At 39.3% G+C, this 15,309-nt stretch overlaps 1 protein-coding gene across 1 annotated transcript in view; it reads right to left on the minus strand.

Annotated features, from left to right (window-relative positions):
- Positions 1-15,309, minus strand: part of KRT222 (keratin 222) — a 161,809-nt gene that overhangs the window by 61,383 nt on the left and 85,117 nt on the right. The window contains exons 3-4 of the mRNA XM_053698477.1: positions 13,656-13,738; positions 8,361-8,517 (exon numbers count right to left, since the gene is read on the minus strand). Coding sequence (XP_053554452.1) covers positions 8,361-8,517; positions 13,656-13,738 — 240 coding nt within the window. The remainder of the gene's footprint in view (positions 1-8,360; positions 8,518-13,655; positions 13,739-15,309) is intronic.

Here is a 15,309-nt window from a genome sequence, read left to right on the forward strand (position 1 = left end):
CGTATTTGCCACGTGAAGTAGGCTTTCCAGCTACCTTTTCAACAGAGCTTCTAAGTAAGTTTTTAAACAGTTTTATACAGAATTTTTATATCAGTATCCGTGCATCTTATTCTTTATAGTAGTGACTATTACATGCAATTATATGAAAATAAGTGTACACTGTCCCTTTAAGCATGGCCATGTGTTCTGCCAGCTAGGGGTTACATTTTATATTTTATCTTCGGAATCATATTCAGATACCTAAATAAAAATGTCTTGCTGTTAGATCTTAATAATCATTAGGTATATCATATTTTGATTTCTCTATTTATAGAACATAAATATAAAATTATATATGCCTTGTAGCCTGAAAACCATTAAGAAGAAACAAAGAGGACAAGTAACTTAGGTCATTAAGGATGTGGATAGAGAATCCAGTTGAAACATGTCCTCCTAGAGTTACTGCCCCATAATCATTCCTTTTTACAGATACTTCCTATAGTACAGAATGAGAAAACATTTTTTCTCTTTCTTTTAACTGTGGGACTATGTAATTATGCACTATTAAACACATACATAAATGCAAATTTGCATAAATTTAGTATCTGTAAAATAAGGTTAGGCCCTTGTAGAAATATTGTGTAAAAATCCACGCTTGCCAATTTTTTTACTCTTTAAGGTAACAATAACTAGGACTAGATTACAAGTGGAGCACAATCAATAGCACCGGGTGCATTATCTTGCTCTAAGAATAACACACAATCTGTAATTACAAGTATATGGATATAAATTTTAACCAGAGCATCTTAAGACGGGTAAAACATTTTTATAGCAACTGATAATTTTAATGGATAGTGGAGGGAATTCTATTAGCGGACTCATTGCGCTTATAAGTGTAAAGTTAAGCCTTGTGTAAAATTTATTGAGGCATGGGGGCATATTTATCAAGCTCTGTACAGATCTTGATGCTCCGTTTTGAAACAGAAGTTATGAAGCAGCGGTCTAAAGACCGCTGCTCCATAACTGTCCACCTGCTCTCAGGCGGCGGACAGACATCACCAGAAATCAACCCAATCGAATACGATCAGGTTGATTGACACCCCCTGCTAGCGGCCGCGAATCTGCAGGGGGCGGCATTTCACCAGCAGTTCACAAGAACTGCTGTTGCAATGATAAATACTGAGAGCGTATGCTGTCTGCATTTATCGATGTGCAGCGGACATGATCCGCAATATTGGATCATGTCCGCTCGCACATTAATAAATAGGCCCCATGAAACCGTCTGCTTAGCGCTACTTTGGCTTAGTGCTTGAGCGTGAATTTTAGTATGCGCCTACATAAAAATCTATAATGTGACTATCTGACATGCATACAGTATATTATGCGCCCTAGGCTATAGCTTGAGTGATACAAATTAAGACTGGACTTGTAATATGAGCACAAAAATAGAAGCGCTTCTGATTGGCTCAAACAATGTTAACACACAATAGGACTAATATTTTTGTGCTCCAATTGTAATCTAGGCCTTAATATATAACTTTGTGCAAAGCAGCTAAGAGAGCCTAAAATATGTAAGTTATGTAGCTGCTAAACATCTGTGAAACTTTATGCACAAATATGGATTCTGATATGACATTCTGGATTTGATAGGATGAGCGTTTAAAACTGGCTCTGTGATATACTTATTGTATGAATATCATTTTTTAAGAAGATAAGGGTTGGACATAAACAATAACCAAGAAACAGATTTATAAATAAACATAAAATATAGACACCAATAGATTCCTACAAGACAAAAGGTCAAAACCGCTCAGACATTGTGTTCTGTGTGCTTTCTATATAAGCTGGCTGTCCTGTAAATTTATCACAGGCCCCACCACCAGGGGCATATTTTGGCCTCGGCAAACAAGGCACTTGCCTAGGGCAGCAGATTGGGGGCAGCACTTTTTGAGTCTCTGTAGGAGCAGCAGGTGACTTAAATAGCGCTAGCCATCTGTAATATATATATACTGTATATATAAATATTACTGCTCACATACAGCATATACTGTGTACACATGTGCTAATTTAACCCCCTGAGTGTATACAAGTGTTTTGTAAGCCTTGGTGAACTGGGGGGGGGGGGGGCAGCATCACTTTGAGTGCTTAGGATAGCACAAAACCTAAATACACCACTGCCCACTGCCTAAGACATTGTCAACTCCTGCTTTAGAGAGACTAAAATGTTACACTTATTTCTTCAATATTTAAAGTATTATAAGCTAAAAAAATACATTTACATTTTATTCTCAGTTTAATCTTTGTTTTAAATACATAATTTTACCTAATGTCACTTTAAACTCAAAACTTCTGCAGATTCTGTTTTAAAATATAAAGCTGATCTCAAAAAGACTTCTGTTAAATGGGAATGAAACACTTTGCAACTAAAATACTTTCTGTAGTCTTGAGGTAAATAATCATACTATACAAGCTTGAAATAATAATAAATAAATGCTGAAGCTTTTTTTCAATGACCAATCACCATTTTGCTTATTTGGAACAGCCAATCCAGTTGCATTACTTTGGTAGATAAGACTTACTGCAGTAATTTTCTAAGGCCTAGATTTGGAGTTTGGCGGTAGCCGTGAAAACCAGCGTTAGAGGCTCCTAACGCTGGTTTTAGGCTACCACCGGTATTTAGAGTCACTCAAAATAGGGTCTAACGCTCACTTTTCAGCCGCGACTTTTCCATACCGCAGATACCCTTACGTCAATTGCATATCCTATCTTTTCAATGGGATCTTCCTAACTCCGGTATTTAGAGTCGTGTCTGAAGTGAGCGTTAGACAACTAACGACAAAACTCCAGCCGCAGGAAAAAAGTCAGTAGTTAAGAGCTTTCTGGGCTAACGCCGTTTCATAAAGCTCTTAACTACTGTACTCTAAAGTACACTAACACCCATAAACTACCTATGTACCCCTAAACCGAGGTCCCCCCACATCGCCGACACTCGATTACATTTTTTTAACCCCTAATCTGCCGACCGCCACCTACGTTATCCTTATGTACCCCTAATCTGCTGCCCCTAACACCGCCGACCCCTGTATTATATTTATTAACCCCTAATCTGCCCCCTACAACGTAGCCGCCAGCTACCTACACTTATTAACCCCTAATCTGCCGTCCGCATGCCGCCGCCAGCTACATTATCCCTATGTACCCCTAATCTGCTGCCCCTAACACCGCCGACCCCTGTATTATATTTATTAACCCCTAATCTGCCCCCCACAACGTCTCCGCCAGCTACCTACACTTATTAACCCCTAATCTGCCGAGCGGACCTGAGCGCTACTATAATAAAGTTATTAACCCCTAATCCGCCTCACTAACCCTATAATACATAGTATTAACCCCTAATCTGCCCTCCCTAACATCGCCGACACCTAACTTCAATTATTAACCCCTAATCTGCCGACCGGAGCTCACCGCTATTCTAATAAATGTATTAACCCCTAAAGCTAAGTCTAACCCTAACACTAACACCCCCCTAAGTTAAATATAATTTAAATCTAACTAAATAAATTAACTCTTATTAAATAAATTATTCCTATTTAAAGCTAAATACTTACCTGTAAAATAAATCCTAATATAGCTACAATATAAATTATAATTATATTATAGCTATTTTAGGATTTATATTTATTTTACAGGTAACTTTGTATTTATTTTAACCAGGTACAATAGCTATTAAATAGTTAAGAACTATTTAATAGCTAAAATAGTTAAAATAATTAAAAATTTACCTGTAAAAGAAATCCTAAACTAAGTTACAATTAAAACTAACACTATACTATCAATAAATTAATTAAATAAACTACCTACAATTACCTACAATTAACCTAACACTACACTATCAATAAATTAATTAAATACAATAGCTACAAATAAATACAATTAAATAAACTTGCTAAAGTACAAAAAATAAAAAAGAACTAAGTTACAAAAAATAAAAAAATATCTACAAACATAAGAAAAATATTACAACAATTTTAAACTAATTACACCTACTCTAAGCCCCCTAATAAAACAACAAAGCCCCCCAAAATAAAAAATGCCCTACCCTATTCTAAATTACTAAAGTTAAAAGCTCTTTTACATTACCAGCCCTGAACAGGGCCCTTTGCGGGGCATGCCCCAAGAAGTTAAGCTCTTTTGCCTGTAAAAAAAAAACATACAATACCCCCCCCAACATTACAACCCACCACCGACATACCCCTAATCTAACCCAAACCCCCCTTAAATAAACCTAACACTAAGCCCCTGAAGATCATCCTACCTTGTCTTCACCTCACCAGGTATCACCGATCCGTCCTGGCTCCAAAATCTTCATCCAACCCAAGCGGGGGTTGGCGATCCATCATCCGGTGCCTGAAGAGGTCCAGAAGAGGCTCCAAAGTCTTCATCCTATCCGGGAAGAAGAGGCGATCCGGACCGGCAACCATCTTGATCCAAGCGGCATCTTCTATCTTCATCCGATGACGACCGGCTCCATCCTGAAGACCTCCACCGCGGACCCAGCTTCTTCCGGCGACGTCCAACTGCAGAATGACGGTTCCTTTAAGGGACGTCATCCAAGATGGCGTCCCTCGAATTCCGATTGGCTGATAGGATTCTATCAGCCAATCGGAATTAAGGTAGGAATATTCTGATTGGCTGATGGAATCAGCCAATCAGAATCAAGTTCAATCCGATTGGCTGATCCAATCAGCCAATCAGATTGAGCTCGCATTCTATTGGCTGTTCCGATCAGCCAATCGGAATTCGAGGGACGCCATCTTGGATGACGTCCCTTAAAGGAACCGTCATTCTGCAGTTGGACGTCGCCGGAAGAAGATGGGTCCGCGGTGGAGGCCTTCAGGATGGAGCCGGTCGTCATCGGATGAAGATAGAAGATGCCGCTTGGATCAAGATGGTTGCCGGTCTGGATCGCCTCTTCTTCCCGGATAGGATGAAGACTTTGGAGCCTCTTCTGGACCTCTTCAGGCACCGGATGATGGATCGCCAACCCCCGCTTGGGTTGGATGAAGATTTTGGAGCCAGGACGGATCGTGATACCTGGTGAGGTGAAGACAAGGTAGGATGATCTTCAGGGGCTTAGTGTTAGGTTTATTTAAGGGGGGTTTGGGTTAGATTAGGGGTATGTGGGTGGTGGGTTGTAATGTTGGGGGGGGTATTGTATGTTTTTTTTTTTACAGGCAAAAGAGCTGAACTTCTTGGGGCATGCCCCGCAAAGGGCCCTGTTCAGGGCTGGTAAGGTAAAAGAGCTTTTAACTTTAGTAATTTAGAATAGGGTAGGGCATTTTTTATTTTGGGGGGCTTTGTTGTTTTATTAGGGGGCTTAGAGTAGGTGTAATTAGTTTAAAATTGTTGTAATATTTTTCTTATGTTTGTAGATATTTTTTTATTTTTTGTAACTTAGTTCTTTTTTATTTTTTGTACTTTAGCTAGTTTATTTAATTGTATTTATTTGTAGCAATTGTATTTAATAAATTTATTGATAGTGTAGTGTTAGGTTAATTGTAGGTAATTGTAGGTAGTTTATTTAATTAATTTATTGATAGTCTAGTGTTAGGTTTATTTGTAACTTAGGTTAGGATTTCTTTTACAGGTAAATTTTTAATTATTTTAACTATTTTAGCTATTAAATAGTTCTTAACTATTTAATAGCTATTGTACCTGGTTAAAATAAATACAAAGTTACCTGTAAAATAAATATAAATCCTAAAATAGCTATAATATAATTATAATTTATATTGTAGCTATATTAGGATTTATTTTACAGGTAAGTATTTAGCTTTAAATAGGAATAATTTATTTAATAAGAGTTAATTAATTTCGTTAGATTTAAATTATATTTAACTTAGGGGGGTGTTAGTATTAGGGTTAGACTTAGCTTTAGGGGTTAATACATTTATTAGAATAGCGGCAAGATTCGGTTGGCAGATTAGGGGTTAATAATTGAAGTTAGGTGTCGGCGATGTTAGGGAGGGCAGATTAGGGGTTAATACTATTTATTATAGGGTTAGTGAGGCGGATTAGGGGTTAATAACTTTATTATAATAGCGGTGCGGTCCGGTCGGCAGATTAGGGGTTAATAAGTGTAGGCAGGTGGAGGCGACGTTGTGGGGGGCAGATTAGGGGTTAATAAATATAATATAGGGGTCGGCGATGTTAGGGCAGCAGATTAGGGGTACATAGGGATAATGTAAGTAGCGGCGGTTTACGGAGCGGCAGATTAGGGGTTAAAAATAATATGCAGGGGTCAGCGATAGCGGGGGCGGCAGATTAGGGGTTAATAAGTGTAAGGTTAGGGGTGTTTAGACTCGGGGTACATGTTAGAGTGTTAAGTGCAGACGTAGGAAGGGTTACCGGATAGCAAACAATGGGGCTGCGTTAGGAGCTGAACGCAGCTTTTTTGCAGGTGTTAGGTTTTTTTTTCAGCTCAAACAGCCCCATTGTTTCCTATGGGAGAATCGTGCACAAGCACGTTTTTGAGGCTGGCCGTGTCCGTAAGCAACTCTGGTATCGAGAGTTGAAGCTGCGTTAAAAATGCTCTACGCTCCTTTTTTGGAGCCTAACGCAGCCTTTATGTGGACTCTCGATACCAGAGTTATTTTTATGGTGCGGCCAGAAAAAAGCCGGCGTTAGTTTTTCGGGTCGTTACCGACAAAACTCCAAATCTAGCCGTAAGTAAAAGCTGCATTGTTTTGCAGTATGTTGTTTTATAACCTCAGCTAGAGCCAGTTAGGGAAAGATATGTGGGAGCTTAGGCTTGTAAAATCTGTGGTGTTGCACTTCCAATTCTTAGGATTAAAAAAATTAAATTATAAATATTCAAAGTTTATTGCTGTTTTTTATACATACTTATTCATAATTAAACATATTATACTACTATTCCAAAGTGTGTCATGTTACTTTTAAAGGACCACTCAATGCAGTAGAATTACATAATTAACAAGTACATAATAAAAAGACAATACAATAATACTTAACTCTGAACTTCAATAAGCAATGGTATTTTTATAGACAAATTTATTTTTTCTCCCATTTTCCGGCCTCCTGTATCATGTGACAGACAGCCAATCACAGACTAGTATATGTATACCCTGTGCACATGCTCAGTAGGATCTTGTTCCCCAGAAAGTATGAACATATAAATTGGAAAGTGTCTTAAAACTGCATGCTATATCTCAATCATAAAAGTTTATTTTGACTTGAGTGTCCCTTTAAGGCTTCTACCATATGTCATGGATGTCCTCTCACTACCTTAAGCTAAATCTCTCCAAAACTGAGCTCCTTATTTTTCCCCCTTCTTCCACAATCCCTACCTCCAACTTTCTCTAACTGTTGATAATAACATCATTACCCCAACCCTGCATGCCCGATGTCTTGGGGTCACACTTGATTTGGATCTCTCTTTCACTCCCCACACCCAGTCTTTGGCTAATTCCTGCCACCTTCACCTTAAAAACAACTCCAAAATTTGCCACTTCCTTACACTAGACACAACCAAGACATTAATCCACTTTCTCATCATTTCCCGCCTTGACTATTGTAACTCCATTCTTTACAGTCTCCCTAGCTGCCGTCTATCTCCCTTACAATCCATAATAAATGCCTCTGCCAGGTTAATCTTCCTTACACGTTGCTCCTCACCTGCTGCACCTCTTTTCCAGTCCCTTCACTGGCTTCCTCTAACCTCCAGAATAAAACATAAAATCCTGACTAACTTTTAAAGCTCTCAATAACACTGCCCCACCTATATCTCCAACCTAGTCTCCAGATACTCTACCCTTTTGCTCTGCTCATGAACTCCTCTCCTCCGCTCTTGTTACCTCCTCACATTGCCATCTCCAAGACTTCTCCATAGTGGCCCCTATTATGTGGAACCCTCAGCCTCACTCTACACGACTTCCCCTAGATTTCAAACTTTCAAGTTCTCCATAAAGACTCTACTGTTTAGGGATGCATAGAATATACACTAACATTTTCCTATCTTAGTTCCTCTCCTTCTTTAGTTATCCCCTTGAACCCACTTAGCATGTACGCCTATGAGCCTAGCTGCTTTGTAGATCACTTTCAAGAGAGATGATTTACAACAGTGAAACTCTTGGCAGGGCCCTCTATCCCTTTGCCTCCTATAATTGTCACCTTGCATATTAGACCCATGTCTTTAGTGCTGCAGAATCTGTTGGTGCTCAAATAACTGATAATAATATCACCCTTTCCTTCTCTCCTCTAATGACCCCACTTAAGTCCCTGGGACATCCTTTGGCTTCTAGTTTCTTAACTTTTAAAATTTTAGTATCCTTAGCAGTCATTATAAAGATCCATTAACTTACCTGTGCATGACTTGATTCTAAATCATCCTTTTCTTCCTCTTTGGTCTTGATAACAAGCTCTAAATCTGCAATACACTGATCGAACTCCATTTTATTTGTTTTAAGCAGCTGAAATTTGTTTAAAAGCTCTTTCTGTATGCAAAGTTCTTTGCTGCTCCTGAAACATGAGCATTGGGAAATAATTTATTGATCACAAATGACAAAGGCAAAACAATCCATTTACAAGGTATTTCTATAAGAGTAGTATTCTCTAATTGTAAGACTGAAATACAAACCCATTACTGTAGCACCATCATGCTTCAGTGGTGCTAGCTGTTCTAAAGATACAGGGCCCCATTTATGAAGCTTTCGAGGCCTGAGTATTTCAGGCTTGCGTAAGTGAACCTGTCCTGAAGCACTAGTTAAGTAGCTACAGTCATAAGACCACTGCTACTTAGCCAATCCTCCACCTTAAAGGGACATTATACACTAATTTTTTCTTTGCATAAATGTTTTGTAGATGATATGTTTATAAAGCCCATAAAGTTTGTTTTTTTTAAAAATGTATAATTTTGCTTATTTTTAAATAACATTGCTCTGATTTTCAGACTCCTAACCAAGCCCCAAAGTTTTATGAGAATACCGTCAGCTACCTTCTCCAGCTTGCTGCTGTTTGTGTAAAGGGTCTTTTCATATGCAAAAGAAGGAGGAGGGGGGGAGTGTCTTATTTCCCACTTGCAGTGGGCTTTCCAGCTACCTTTTCAACAGAGCTAAACTGAAAGCTTCTAAGTACGTTTTAAACCATTTTATACTGGATTTTTATATCAGTATCTGTGCATCTTATTCTTTATAGTAGTGTCTATTAAATGCAGTTATATGAAAATGAGTGTATACTGTCCCTTTAAGACTGGCGGAGTTACATTTTAATATTTGTAATTTAGAATTGTAATAGTTTATTGACAAGCTCTGCTCTTGTATCATTGGTTGTGCAAGAGCAGGCAGCATGATCATTTGCAGCAAAGGTAATGTTTATAGCACTGAAACAGTTGTAGGAGAAACTCTCAGCTAGATTACGAGTTTGGCGTTATGAGTGAAAAAGCATCGTTATGGACCATAATGATGCTTTTTCTCTAACGCCGCTATTACAAGTCTTGTAAGAATAGCTGTACCGCACACTTTTTTGGCAGTCACGCAACGTCAGTACCACATTTTAAGAAAAGCCCTTTTTCAATCAGACTTCCATAGCGCCGGTATTACAAGTTTTGCTGTGAGGCCAAAAAGTGAGCGGTACAGCCTAAAATGAAAAGATCCGTACCGCCATCTAAAGTCAGTAGTTATGAGTTTTATGCTACAAAGCTGTAGCATAAAATTCATAACTAAAGTGTTAAAAAGTACACAAACACCCATAAACTACCTATTAACCCCTAAACCGAGGCCCATTCCGCTTTGCAAACACTATAATAAAATTATTAACCCCTAATCTGCCGTCCGCCCACACGGCCGCTATAATAAACCTATTAACCCCTAAACGTAACCCTAACGTAGCACTAACACCCCCTAACTTAAATATAATTTAAATAAATCTAAATAAACCTTACAATTATTACATAAATAATTCCTATTTAAAACTAAATACTTACCTATAAAATAAAAACTAAGCTAGCCACAATATAACTAATAGTTTCATTGTATCTATCTTAGGTTTATTTTTATTTCACAGGTAAGTTTGTATTTATTTCAACTAGGTAGACTAGTTAGTAAATAGTTATTAACTATTTACTAATTACTTAGCTAAAATAAATACAAACTTACCTGTAAAATAAAACCTAACCTGCCTTACACTAAAACCTAACATTGCAATAAAATAAAATAAATTAACCCCTTAATGACCACAGCACTTTTCCATTTTCTGTCCGTTTGGGACCAAGGCTATTTTTACATTTTTGTGGTGTTTGTGTTTAGCTGTAATTTTCCTCTTGCTCATTTATTGTACCCACACATATTATATACCGTTTTTCTCGCCATTAAATGGACTTTCCAAAGATACCATTATTTTCATCATATCTTATAATTTATTATAATTTTTTTTATAAAATATGAGAAAAAAATAGAAAAAAAACACTTTTTCTAACTTTGACCCCCAAAATCTGTTACACATCTACAATCACCAAAAAACACCCATGCTAAATATTTTCTAAATTTTGTCCTGAGTTTAGAAATACCCAATGTTTACATGTTCTTTGCTTTTTTTTTGCAAGTTATAGGGCCATAAATACAAGTAGCACTTTGCTATTTCCAAACCATTTTATTCAAGACTAGCGCTAGTTACATTGGGACACTGATATCTTTCAGGAATCCCTGAATATCCCTTGACATGTATATATATTTTTTTAGAAGACATCCCAAAGTATTGATCTAGGCCAATTTTGGTATATTTCATGCCACCATTTCACCGCCAAATGCGATCAAATACAAAAAATCGTTCACTTTTTCACAAACTTTCGGTTTCTCACTGAAATTATTTACAAACAGCTTGTGCAATTATGGCATAAATGGTTGTAAATTTTTCTCTGGGATCCCCTTTGTTCAGAAATAGCAGACATATATGGCTTTGGCATTGCTTTTTGGTAATTAGAAGGCCGCTAAATGCCGCTGCGCACCACACGTGTATTATGCCCAGTAGTGCAGGGGTTAATTAGGCGAGCTTGTAGGGAGCTTGTAGGGTTAATTTTAGCTTTAGTGTAGTGTAGCAGACAACCCAAAGTATTGATCTAGGCCCAGTTTGGTATATTGCATGCCACCATATTACCGCTAAATGCGATCAAATTAAAAAAAACGTTGAATTTTTCACAATTTTAGGTTTCTCACTGAAATGATTTACAAATAGCTTGTGCAATTATGGCACAAATGGTTGTAAATGCTTCTCTGGGATCCCCTTTGTTCAGAAATAGCAGACATATATGACTTTGGCGTTGCTTTCTGGTAATTAGAAGGCCGCTAAATGCTGCTGCGCATCACACGTGTATTATGGCTAGCAGTGAAGGGGTTAATTAGGTAGTTTGTAGGGAGCTTGCAGGGTTAATTTTAGCTTTAGTGTAGAGATCAGCCTCCCACCTGACACATCAGACCCCCTGATCCCTCCCAAACAGCTCCCTTCCCTCCCCCACCCCACAATTGTCTCCGCCATCTTAAGTACTGGCAGAAAGTCTGCCAGTACTAAAATAAAAGTTTTTTTTATTTTAATTTTTATTTTTTTAAAGCATATTTACATATGCTGGGGGTGTAGCATCCCCCCTTAGCCCCCCAACCTCCCTGATCCCCCCAAACAGCTCTCTAATCCTCCCCATCTGCCTTATTGGGGGCCATCTTGGGTACTGGCAGCTGTCTGCCAGTACCCATTTTGCAAAATAAAAAGGTTTTTTTTTGTTTTTATTTTTAGTTTCTGTAGTGTAGCTTCCCCCCCCCACAGACCAACCCCCACCACCTGCCTGATCTTTTTACTTCCAACTTTATTTCCCCTTTTTAGTAAATTTTAATGCTACTTTTTCTGTAGTGCAGCGGTTCCCACCCGCTCCCTCCCCGTGCACGCCCCCACCTCCCGTGCACGCGCGCGCGCCCGTGCGCGCCCCCCGGGCATCCCCGCCCCCGATCCCGCCCCCCTCAGCATCATCCAGGGCCATCGATGGCCGCCACCCGCCTCCCACACCGGCTCCTATCCACCCACAAACCTAGCCGTTAATGTCCGGTGCAGAGAGGGCCACAGAGTGGCTCTCTCTGCATCGGATGGCTACAAATGGTTATTGCAGGATGCCTCGATATCGAGGCATCACTGCAATAACCGGAAAGCAGCTGGAAGCGAGCAGGATCGCTTCCAGCTGCTTTCCACACCGAGGACGTGCAGGGTACGTCCTCAGGCATTAACTGCCTTTTTTTTGAGGACGTACCCTGCACGTCCTCGGTCGTTAAGGGGTTAAATTAAATTAATACAATACATGTATCTACATTTAAAAAAAATAAACACTAAATTACACAAAATAAAAAACGAAATTATCAAAAATAAAAAATAATTACTCCTAATCTAATAGCCCTATCAAAATTAAAAAGCCCCCCCAAAATAAAAAACCCCTAGCCTACACTAAACTGCCAATGGTCCTTAAAAGGGCCTTTTGCGGGGCATTGCCCCAAAGAAATCAGCTCTTTTACCTGTAAAAAAAATACAAACACCTCCCCAACAGTAAAACCCACCACCCACACAACCAAACCCCAAATAAAAACCTATCTAAATAAACCTAAGCTCCCCATTGCCGTAAAAAGGGCATTTGGATGGGCATTGCCCTTAAAAAGGGCATTTAGCGCTTTTACTGCCCAAACCCTAATCTAAAAATAAAACCCACCCAATAAACCCTTGAAAAAACCTAACACTAACCTCCGATGATCCACTTACAGTTTTTGAAGACCGGACATCCATCCTCATCCACGTGGCAGAAGTCTTCATCCAAGCAGGCAGAAGTCCTCCTCGAAGCCGGCAGAAGTCTTCATCCAAGCGGGCAGAAGTCTTCATCCAGATGGCATCTTCTATCTTCATCCATCCGGCGCAGAGCAGGTCCATCTTCAAGACATCCGGCGCAGAGCATCCTCTTCTTCTGATGGTCAGCGAAGAATGAAGTTTCCCCTTAAGGTACGTCATCCAAGATGACATCCCTTCCATTCCAATTGGCTAATAGAATTCTATCAGCCAATAGGAATTAAAGGTGAAAAAATCCTATTGGCTGTTGCAATCAGCCAATAGGATTGAGCTTTCATCCTATTGGCTGATCCAATCAGCCAATAGGATTGAGCTTGCTTTCTATTGGCCGATTGAAGCTGGGCCCCCACCCTTGGGGGCCCAGTCGCAATTGAGCCCTCTGCACCCCCTGTAGTTTCGCTCCTGGGGAATGGTTATGAGGTAGATGCAGCTCACGATTACTGCAGAACTTAACTTGAAACTCGTGGCTGTGACAAAGGGTGGGTACTAATCTTTGAATTGTAAAATTGCGGCAAGCTTTTAATTGCACATTTGTTTTATTGAATCTTGGCCTTTGATTTTTCCACAAATCATAATTAATATAAGAAAATGCACACGTCATTTTGGAATCATAGTACTTATTACAGATAACCTGCGGGGAAATGTAACGAAAGTTTTCTAATGTGATGTCAGTTTGTATTGATGAAAATGTATATAACTGATTAGCTTGGTATTGCAATCCTAAAGACATAAATACTTAGATATCAGCAATAAAAATATCAGCTGTTTATAATAAAATGATAATTTACTACCTTTGTTGTAGATGAGTGAGTTCCATGTTGTAATAATCAATTTCTGAGGTGATTTGAGCCTTTTCCATAACTGCTTTATTTATCTGTAAAATAGAAAGAACATTAATAGAACAGTTAAGATGTACTAGAAATATTTTTTTTACTAATTTATAAATAAACATAATCTAATCTTTCTCATTCACTGAGATCTACTTTTTGTAGTCATGGACTTTTGCCACACAGTATCATAAACTGACTTTTAATGTCCCTAGCAATTTGTTAACTCTGTCACTGCTAAACCATTTCTCACTTTTGAGATGAATCACCAGTTTAAGATGCTTTCTCTATTTTGAGCAAGATCTTAATCCTATTGCAGAACTTAAAGTTGGTATAGGGGAAAAAAAATATGTGACCACAATTTGCCCTTGTGCTTTTAGTTTGTGATGCATGGTCTCATTCAAATTTGTATTATTTTGTGAACCATACTATGGGCTAGATTATGAATGGAGATCTAACAGTTATGCATGAGTGAAAAAGGGTCTATCGCGGTTGTTTGTATGGATCAGGTTTTTCGATCGTATTACAAGTTGAAAGTAAACGTGATAGCTTGACCGCATTTGAAGTTAACGCATGTTGGGTTATCGCAACCTTAGAGCTCTGGTTAACTGTTTTGCGAAACAAAAAAAGTGTCACAAAACACATCAAAAATACATTACAAAGTACACACACTCATAATAACACCATCTAATAAAAAATACTTTAAAAATAATTGCACAAAACGTTATAAGTGCTCAAAGCAGACCCGGACTGACCATCTGGCAAAGAAGGCAAATGCCCGGTGGGCTGCTGGTTCCGTTAGCACTGTCAACCTTTTAATTACTCACACTCTGCCATGCTGCACACACTGCTGTGAGCCTGTGGCTCTTTCCCTCAAAAAATGACTGCACAGCAATGCACACAGCAGTCAGTTGCTTAACCCCTTAACGATCGAGGACGTGCAGGGTACATCCTCAAAAAAAGGCAGTTAACGCCTGAGGACGTACCCTGCACGTCCTCGGTGTGGAAAGCAGCTGGAAGCGATCCTGCTCGCTTCCAGCTGCTTTTCGGTTATTGCAGTGATGCCTCGATATCGAGGCATCCTGCAATAACCATTTTTAGCCATCCGGTGCAGAGAGAGCCACTCTGTGGCCCTATCTGCACCGGACATTAACGGCTAAGTTCGTTGGTGGGTGGGAGCCGGTGTGGGAGGTGGGTGGCGGCCATCGATGGCCTTTGTGATGCGGAGGGGGGCGGGGATGACCGGGGGGATGCGCACGGTGATCGGTTTGGCTGGTGGGGTATTGGACTGTGGGGGGGAAGCTACACTACAGAAACAAATAAAAAAAAATAATAAAAAAAAACATTTTTATTTGCAAACTGGGTACTGGCAGACAGCTGCCAGTACCCAAGATGGCCCCAATAAGGCAGAGGGGGAGGGTTAGGGAGCTATTTTGGGGGGATCAGGGAGGTTGGGGGCTAAGGGGGGACCCTACATAGCAGCATATGTAAATATGCTAAAAAAAATATTATTTTTTTTAATACCTTTTATTTTAGTACTGGCAGACTTTCTGCCAGTACTTAAGATGGCGGGGACAATTGTGGGGTTGGGGAGGGAAGAGAGCTGTTTGGGAGGGAT

Source organism: Bombina bombina, chromosome 1, assembly GCF_027579735.1.
Source record: "Bombina bombina isolate aBomBom1 chromosome 1, aBomBom1.pri, whole genome shotgun sequence".
In the NCBI taxonomy this organism is placed as follows: Eukaryota; Metazoa; Chordata; class Amphibia; order Anura; family Bombinatoridae; genus Bombina; species Bombina bombina.